General features: G+C 38.8%; 1 protein-coding gene across 1 annotated transcript; it reads right to left on the reverse strand.

The window, feature by feature from the left end:
* Window positions 1-1467: 1467 nt before the first annotated feature.
* LOC306785922 (uncharacterized protein) lies at window positions 1468-9808 on the reverse strand. Its single transcript, XM_079280496.1, has 11 exons — window positions 9549-9808; window positions 8067-8155; window positions 7678-7827; window positions 7258-7391; window positions 6945-7081; window positions 6693-6786; window positions 5988-6105; window positions 5515-5738; window positions 5198-5369; window positions 4959-5086; window positions 1468-4804 (listed from the first exon to the last, which is right to left on the reverse strand). Exons 2-11 carry the CDS (start codon window positions 8152-8154, stop codon window positions 4487-4489), a joined length of 1563 nt encoding a protein of 520 aa, XP_079136622.1. The 5' UTR covers window position 8155; window positions 9549-9808; the 3' UTR covers window positions 1468-4486.

The raw sequence follows: 9808 nt of genomic DNA on the forward strand, positions 1-9808 counted from the left end.
TTTGCTACTAATCTTAGTACACAATAATAATCCAAAAGAATGGTAGAAATAGGACTCAGCATGTCCCAGCCGTCATGTTCAGGGTGCTTACACTCAGCATAGAACTTATTCCTGTTGTACACAATGACATTAACATCAAATTACATTTTTAAGTGCATACAGTTAATGCACTTGGTCACCGCTCCAGGTCACTTCCCCAGAGCTGAAGCTGTGCTTTACAATAATGAAACTAATCTCTGTGGGAGGGGCTTGAAAGCACCAATGAGAATATCATCTGCTCTTTCTCTTCTTACGGCCAAATCAGATTTCTATTCTGAGCCTCATCCAAGATGAATAGCCCGAGAGACAGCTACATCACATCCTGCGTCTCTGTAATTAGTGTCTGTGATCCCATAGAAGTCAATAATAGCTTAACAGGTGAAAAGCACGATAGCCTACTGCCAATGTTGGTAACGAAAGTACTGAAATGATCAGTGTCTCTGGGTATTTTACCAGGCCACACAATCTTGATTAAGAAGATTATTGTGAATTGTTTGTGTTTAATAAATAACAACTAAGACTGTTTTTTTCCCTTTAGAAATAGTCATTTATCAAGCAGAAATGCCCATAAATTGCAGGAATCAGCCTCTCGATTGCAAGGAATTACTGCTTCAGTCTGTTTTCACTGGAAATGAATTGTCTTTGGGGTTTTGGACTATTTGTCAGAAAACACAAGGAATTTGAAGACTTTACCTTGGGGGTCTAAGAAGTCTTGATAGACATTTATTTAATACTTTTTTATCAGTTGTTAAATTGATAATGACTTGGTGTGAAAGGGATATGGATTGGGATGGTGTCACTGAATATATGAACGTACAAGAGAAAAGGAGGTCATCCTGAAAGCTCGGAGTTTTAACCATGATCCACTCCGTTTGCTTTCGTCTGGATAGTGCCTGTTCCACAAGCTATTGCGTGACGTAACGCACAACAGGGATAAAACTGAGCCACGATCAGCCCAGGGGAGACTGCACAAGGTGCATAGTTTGAACAGAGACTTATGTCCTGCAACGACACAATGGGGATCATGGTTCTCCGTACTTCCTCTCTGGCGTGTTGGCTTCCATCCTATCACCTATACTAGTTCCTTCCATCATTTCCTAAAAAAAGCTTGTGTGTTCATAAGGGAGCAAGCAGCCTGATGACAAAACATCTGATCTTGATTGATCCATAAATAGTTTTTACAAGTAGTGGTCGTGTCTTGAATAGAAGAAGAAATGTTTTGGCACATTCAACACAGTGATATTGACCCCTAAAAAAAGCATCTTCAAAAGATATAAACTCATATCAGGTATGATAGATCATCAGAGCGAGCCCTTTTGACCTCTGAATCGATGTGGTGATCCATTTGTGTACACAGTAAATTTGTCGGAGTAAATTTTACTCAAATTGAATAAAATTTTACTCAATAAAATACAACATTTGGTCCCAGTCTATATAGAGTAAAATCTACTCTTGCCTCAGAGTTAATGATTCAGAGTATTTTTTACTCTATTCAGTGTTTGTATTTAACTCTAGATGATGATAATTTACTCTATGTAGCATAAAATGAAAACAACTCTACTGCCATTTTACTCAACTTAGAACTATTCCACTCCACATAGAACTACATTCCACTCCACATAGAACTACATTCCACTCCATATAGAACTACATTCCACTCCACATAGAACTACATTCCACTCCATATAGAACTACATTCCACTCCATATAGAACTATATTCCACTCCATATAGAACTACATTCCACTCCATATAGAACTATATTCCACTCCATATAGAACTATATTCCACTCCATATAGAACTAAATTACACTCCATAGAGAACTAAATTATGATTAAAACCTGAGAGAACTTACTCTGGAAGGTTATCATTAAACCCAACAAGTTAAATAAATCAGATATCAGTATTTACCAAAGCACAATTTATTATTTTGTATTACAAATGTGCAATGTATCCATACATATTTTACAGAATACATTTTGGACCTTTGGAACACTTTGGCCTTTTCACTATGACATCATAGGAAACAGTATGGCACAATAAACAAACTTGCATCATCACACCTGTATGACATTTGTACATCAAATGCTTTATAACAGAAAATCTCTTTCACATCAACTACATGAGGTCCGTCTTTTGTGCACACAACTTTATATGCATTAAAATGCTCATCAAGACACACTGTTTGCAGGGCAAATGTAACAAACAATAACCTCTCATCTTTCAGAACTACATGGTGGATTTTGTGAAAAACTGGCATCTCACAATGAACCTTCAGACAAACGACTAAACCCGTCCGATACATATTTCCATGGTGTTTGGCCCATCTAATATTTAAAACCTTGGTGTCAATTGGTACCTGAATAGTCTCAGCTATCTCATAGCCCCAGTCTAGCACATTTAAAGCTACCATATTACCTGGACCAATTATCACTTCATTGGGATCAAATGTCTGCCACCTGTATGCTATTTGATTTTGGTGTTTCTTGGCCAAAGTTTTAGTGATATTTTTGAAGCTTTTTAATTGTTTCTTAAAGAAATGATGCTTTGCTTCATAGCGCATGCACCAACTATGCAAAAGTGGTCCAATTTTAAGAATACACATAGGGTAATGCACCATAAAATGATGTTTTGGTAGCAGCCTTTTGTTTGGAAACAAATGCTTGAACAACCTGTGGTGTTCCACGATTAAGTGTTTCAAAAAAATAGTAATACCCTTTGATAACTTTGGTGAAAATACAATGTTTACAATTTGAAGCAAAAGCAGTAGCAAATACCAGTGTTGATCATTTGGACAAACCAAGTCTCCAAAGATAAGTGGTAGATTGCGAAGTAAACACCAGGATTGGATTGCATTCAACCCCAAGTCATTTGAGTCCTCCCTTAACTTAACTGTAGGAGGTTTGTTGTTTTGCTCCATATAGCCATAGTTAAAACTCCTAATTCTACAGTCTATTTCTTTTAATGTTGTGTACTTATCTTTCAAGTGCAGTAATAGAAGTTTCATTTCATATTGTGCCACTCCCTCCAAGATATCGTGCATAATATCGACAGAGAAGTTTTCACATGTATTGAAATATTGCAAGGAATTTAGAATGCAAGAACGTTTAACGCCCATCACATAGGGAAGAGTGGGATTTGTCTCCATCATTTGGCAATGTTCCGCATGAAGTGCGCGAGTTCGCAAAACTATCTTGGGTGAATCTTCATTAAACTCAGTCTGAAAGTCTTCTTTCTCAGCAAGACAGAAGCGGCAACAATATCTGGCACTGAATGATTCAACAAAACCAAACAAACTGTGAAGACCAAGGTTGTCACCTGTAACTTGGACAATAGTTCCATACACTGGCTGATCATACAAGGGGACCCGAATTCCATCCTTCTCAAGTATTTTAATATCCTGCATAAGTGGATCAAGTATTTTAGAAAAGCCATATGTTTTAACATCTTGGGCATGAAATAAAGCGACCAAATGAATATTAAGCAGATTTGAGTTGTACTTGGGAGAAAAATTCCGCAAGGTGAAATAGAGTGCACCTAATTTATGTATTCCCCGTTTTGAGCCTAAAGGATTTGCAGTTTCAAAATCATCATAAAAAAGCTGAATCAGAATGGCATGCTTCTGTTTTGAAAATAGATCATGACTCTTGAAAAGATCTCCATCGCACAAGTCATGAAGATTTTCTCCTGAACTTGAAGTCTGCATCATCTCTTTTATGTTAGGATGTTGATAAATAAATTGTAAAGTTTTCAAAATAGGGATGTAAACTAATTTATCAGTGACAACAACCTGATCATAAGTTCCAGTGGTGCGATTGCGTAGGGTATCAAATCTTGTACCAAGAACATATTCAACTAAGTCTACCCTTCCCCACTTCTCTGTAAAATACTGCCTTCTTTTACTCTCAGAATTTAATACACCATAGGGATTTTCCATTTTTTCGAAACACTGATCAATTTTGCTCTCAATGTCGCTTTTGATAGGCTCCTGTAAAGATAGACACTTCTTCACAGATTCTTTTGCTTGATTATGGATATCGTCAACAATCTCTTCCATCGAAATTACCAAAGAGTTAACAGTTGTTTCACTTACGCCTGCCACTTTAAGTTCGGCTACTGTTGCAGCGCAGCTGTCTACAAGACTCCTTTTGAGAAGGACTGAGTCAGAAGGTGAACTTCTTGCTGGCAAGTCATCAAAATTACTTGCTGCTAAATCTTCAGATGTAGATGGGCCTTCACCAGGATCAGAACAAGGTTCATGTGCTTTATTTAGATGCTTTCGAAACCCAGAAAAAGTGCCATAAACTAGTGAACAACCAGCCTGACCACATTTAAGACGAAGGGTCTTTCCTGAACAAAGTCCGTGGATCAACTTCAAGTGTTTTGTCAGGGAATTGGTGTTTGCCTGGGGGATTTTGCAAATAAAACAAAACATCTTCGTATCAACTCAATGCAGCATCCGAGCCCTCAACTCTGCAACCCTTGGATTCACCTTAGTGGTATCAACATCGATTTCAAAGATCGTGGTTTGCAAGAAGTTGTACACATTTACCAGATCCTGGTTGTACGAAGTACCAAAGACAAAATGAGCTTTGAAAAGCTCATCAAAACAGGCAAGTGTGTCTGGTGACTTACAAGGTATTGCATGCTTGTCAATCACAATGAAGTATTTGTGAATCAGACTCTTCTGGGTCCCCACAGCTAGCAGGTATGGTTGAAGGCTTTCCACGATGCCGTCCAGATGCCCCTGGATGCTCATCCCAGTCTGTGACAGAAAAAATAATGAATTAGTCAGCTATAAAATTAGTCAGTTTAAGGAAATGTCTTAATTGACCATAATCTTAAAAAGAGGATTGAAAGGTTTAGAAAAGGGGACAGAACAGTGACGATTTTCCAGTTTAATTGAACTGTAACCTCACCTTAATGAATTTCACAAGACGGTCACTGGCTTGTCTGGCTGAGAGTTTTCCTGGTCTCTTGCGGCCATGTGGTGATGGTGGTAGAAGGTGGACAAGAACCAAAATGGATGACATGTCACTGTCCCATCCTGGAAGTAAAAATTCATAAACAAGCATTTACTACAAGCGAACAGTCAATCCATTTTTCATTCAAAAACTATTCTCTCTTCCATAACTATGATCCTTAACTTTTAGCATACCATTTTCCACGTCTGTTGTGCATTCAGCATTTTGAACCAGGTCTTGAAGATCGGCTGTCTGTGTGAGGCCACGGCTTTGTTCGAGGACTTTCTGTTTGTAGATAGTAGGCCATCTCTCCAGGAACTTTGTAGTAGCAGCATCCCCAAACATCAGACCAAAGTCTTGGTCAATCTGCAGACAAGATAGAATTGGTCAAAACAGAACAGTAAACATTATGGTGTAGCACCATGGTCATGACAGATCTTACAACCCTACCCAGGCTATTGTAGAACAGAAATAATATTGTCATGACAGTGGCAGTAGAACGTTCACATACCAGTCCTGCCATGTCCAGGAATCTTGGAAACGCTGTGAATAGTTCAGAGGACTTCACTGGGTCATGAACCATGTCTTGGCGATAGGTAAAGGTCTGCTTCATCTTCTCCTTCACAGTTGCTTCATCAGCTGTATGCTTCATAAGCGCAATGGCCTCGCAGCACAGGCTTTCTGTGGTTAGCCCGTTTTCCACTCTGAATGAGTCTCTTTCTGCTTTTGGACCACCTGTAATAGTGGTGGCACTTTTATCAATTACTGGGTTAGTATATGATATTATGTCCTAAGATATAAGAAATAAGGCTTGGAAAACTCTGCAAGGATGGCCATGCAGGCACTTACGTCTCCAGAAGAAAAATAGGATATATATATATATATATATATATATATATATATATATATATATATATATATATATATATATACATTATATGATTATTCCCTCATCATGCATTATGAATTAGACTTCACACATACCAGTTAGTGTTTGTGACTGACTGCAGGTCTTCTTTTTTCCCTCCGATGCTTCCTTCTGAACAAATTTCAGTCTCCATGCCAGATACCCACTCCCATCTTCTGCATTGTAATAATGCTCCTAAAGTAAAAAGGGTTATTCAGTTTGATTGAACAAGTTGAAATAGTTTAATCTTTCCCCAAAAACTATCATATTTCCTAGTATTGTGATGAGGCCTTTCTTTCTAATGACAGTTATTTTGAAAAACAGAGGTTATTGTATTACACGGTTAGTGTTGTGTCTTGTTAATGGGCTAACCCTTGCGGTGCGAAAGTAAACTGAGCTTTAACACCGCCAGAGTTCAACTTACGGGGAAGGCAGAGATGGTGGCCATTAGGGCTGTCACCTTTTCCAAAAATAACACTCGAACAAATATGAAATGACACGCAATACGTTAGAGCGCCCTCTGTTGGGTGACAAAGTAAACTACGTTAAACAGTCAGCTGTGGATATAGACTGTACATTTTTTATTCAAATGAGTCATTAGAGTTTGAATGTTAATTACATTCAAACAAATGTTCAAAAAGTGACAGCCCTTGTTGCCATGCAGTAATGTTTACAGATCTTTATTTGAAATAAAAACACTACCCATCTGTAAAACAGCAGTTGAAATATTTACATTCCAAGCAAGTGAAAAGTAAATAAGTTAGACGTTTTAATGTACTTACATAGCCTAACTTGCTCCTAGGATCGGCCAGGTATGGGTACAAGGTAGTGATGCCCCTTGCGTAGTCCTCTTTAACGCGCCTTGAAGGACTTGTCCTACACACAAACACACAGACTTTACTATATGTGCTCCAATCAAAAGTATTGATGTGTAAATTCCACCTGCTAAAAGAGGGGTGTTGTACTGTGTCAATTCAAGACACACATGTGTATTAGGAGTGCAGGTATGTAATAATAACAACATGACAACATACCCATGTTCACTTGTCATATGTGCGACCAATATCTTGACCATATCACGTCTTCTGGCATCCGTTAGGCTTTTTGTTCGGGCATACTCATTCATGATCCTCTCTCCTCCAGGTTTGTTCTTCAGGATGTCTTCAATCATCTAAGTGGGAAGAACAAAAATGAACACAATGAAACGTTTAAAACAATAATGACATCAAGTATTATCAAACAGAATGGCCACAATTTTACAACTTCAGTTATTCAGCCATTTACCATTCAACCTTGGCATTTTTTTTAAACCTTCAGAAAGGATGCAAGGGAAACTGCAGAGCTTACCTGAGCTAGATGACTTCCCTCATCTCTTTGTCTTGTAGCAGGACTATGCTGCAATATAGTGGTGTCGTCCGAGTCCCTCTCATTGTCTCCACTGAAGCTTGCAAAGGAGGAGCATGAAGGGGAGCTCAAAGAATCTAGAAATCATATTAACATTGAACTAATGTGATTAACAATGTGACTATAAGACAATATAAGTGCACACATCCATTATTAGAGGAATGCAAATATTTCACATTGTATCATGCCCACAACAGTTCCAGAAATTGTGGAAAGGGTGAGCAGAGATGATTTCAAAATATCTAAATAAGATTTTAAAAAACCCCAACTCAGATATATTAAATTGTCTTGCATATTCAAAACATGTTAGATTGACCAAGCCGTACAGATAAATATGAAGTTATAAGCTAATAAGTAACTAACCCTCAAGATTTGGGTCTTGGGGTAGACAAATCTCCAGCACACCAATGTCTTGTTTCTTTAGTAGAAACTCAAACACCTCCTCATCAACTTCGGTCTTTGATTCATCATAGACTTTTAAGTCCAAGGTTGGAAGGTCAAATTTCTTGGCAACTGTGAAGACAAAATACCAAGGGACAAGCTTAGTGATGAATCGGTTGTGTATTTGCAGAAAAACATAACAGACAGCAATCAGAAGGCCATCTTCACTTGAACATTGTAATCCCAAAACTGACAGTGTTCCATGCAGACCTTTGCTATTCCAGGGAAAAGACTTTCAGGTATGCAAAACATAGAGTGACATCCCAAGTGTATTGTTCCACAGGTTAGTGTGTGCAATATTTTTCACTCACCACAATCCAAAAATGATTTGAAGGTTAGTTGCCCCTCATAACAAATGTACTTCTGACGATCTCTGTACTTCACTCTTACAGCTTGCATCCTTCATGACAAAAACAATTAAATTAGTTTCATTATCAGAAACAGCTGACTGCCAACATTAGTAATACCACAGTAAGCCAACATTAGAAAGACATGATGCATGGACTAATAGTAGGTCTCCACAAGGGTAAACTATTTCATTATAAAAACGAGGGACATTTTAAGCACGTCTTTATTACGCTGTACTAAAGGGACCTGTTCATTCGCTTGAATCGCCAATTCGCGTCACTCCAGTCTCATAGTGGCTGTGCATAGACTTTGTATGTAATCTACTGCGTTTGGCGTGAACACATCATCAGAAATGTAACCAGTTGTCTCATCTTGAACAATGTCTACTTCACCTGGTTGTCTCCGACTTGGCCGTCTCTAGCATGCCACAGTGCAACAGATCAATCAGCTTATGCTGCGGAATTCTACCCGCACTTCGCGAGTGGCCCGTGCCAATGTCAAGCCCAGCTAGTTTTAGCAGTCAACAGAGTGAAGTGCATTTTTTCAAAGTATAACACACATGTTGCATCGACCAGGGTGCTGATGAACTGCAGCGAAACACAGTCCATCAACACAGCTCTTTTCAGAGTCAAATACACGTGTTGGCGGCAACAAACGCAGCTAGAAACAGTCCAACAGTCATTAACAGCTCTTTTCAGAGTCAAATACACGTGTTAGCGCAAACAAACGCAGCCGGAAACAGTTGCTTAAAACAGTCGTTAACAGCTCTTTTCAGAGTCAAATACACGTGTTAGCGCAAACAAACGCAGCCGGAAACAGTTGCTTAAAACAGTCGTTAACAGCTCTTTTCAGAGTAAAATACACGTGTTAGCGCCCACAAACGCAGCTAGAAACAGTCCGTTTAAAACGGTTTTTAACAGCTCTTTTCAGAGTAAAATACACAGGTTAGCGCCAACAAATGCAGCTTAAAACGGTCGTTAACAGCTCCTTTCTGAGTAAAATACACGTGTTGACGCCAACAAACTGCAAATTCTACATAGCCATTTTCACAGTAAAATGTACCTGTTGCACCAACTAACTGCAGCAAAAGACAGCCCCTCTACACAGAATAAAACACACATGCACCTGCTCAGTGAAGTCCGCTGGCTACTGATGATAGCTAATACTACTTTATTGAGACTTTAATCCAGGTGTGTCGACGTTAATATGTCCATAAACCACCAAATATTTTGCGAATTGATGTTAATGCGTTAGAAGCTAACGTTTGACTGTGACTAAGTTATGTGAAAACGTTAGAAGCTACCGTTAGCATCTGCTAACGCGAACAATCAGAAGCTACGGCTCATATCTGACAATGCAAATAGTGAAGTAACGTTAGGTTAGCTGCAATGTTGCTACACAATGTACCTTACACACATGAAGTTAACCAAAACGAATGACCTTACCTGACATGTTATTTCAAATGCCGTCTTCTGTTCCTCACTTCAGCCCTTCCGTTCCATAAAACGTCAGCTCATTCCAGTGTAGCGAGAGGTGTCATGGCGGCAGAAACGAAACTTAAGGAACCGTTGTGGGCGTGGTCACGCTGTTTTACTCCAATAGATTTTATTCTGAATATTTACTCACACTCTACTGGCTACTGGAAGTAATTACACTCCAAAATGATTAAATATGACTCCTTCAGTGGAAAATAATTGTAACTCCG

Source organism: Melanostigma gelatinosum, assembly GCF_949748355.1.
Source record: "Melanostigma gelatinosum genome assembly, chromosome: 12".
Taxonomy (NCBI): domain Eukaryota; kingdom Metazoa; phylum Chordata; class Actinopteri; order Perciformes; family Zoarcidae; genus Melanostigma; species Melanostigma gelatinosum.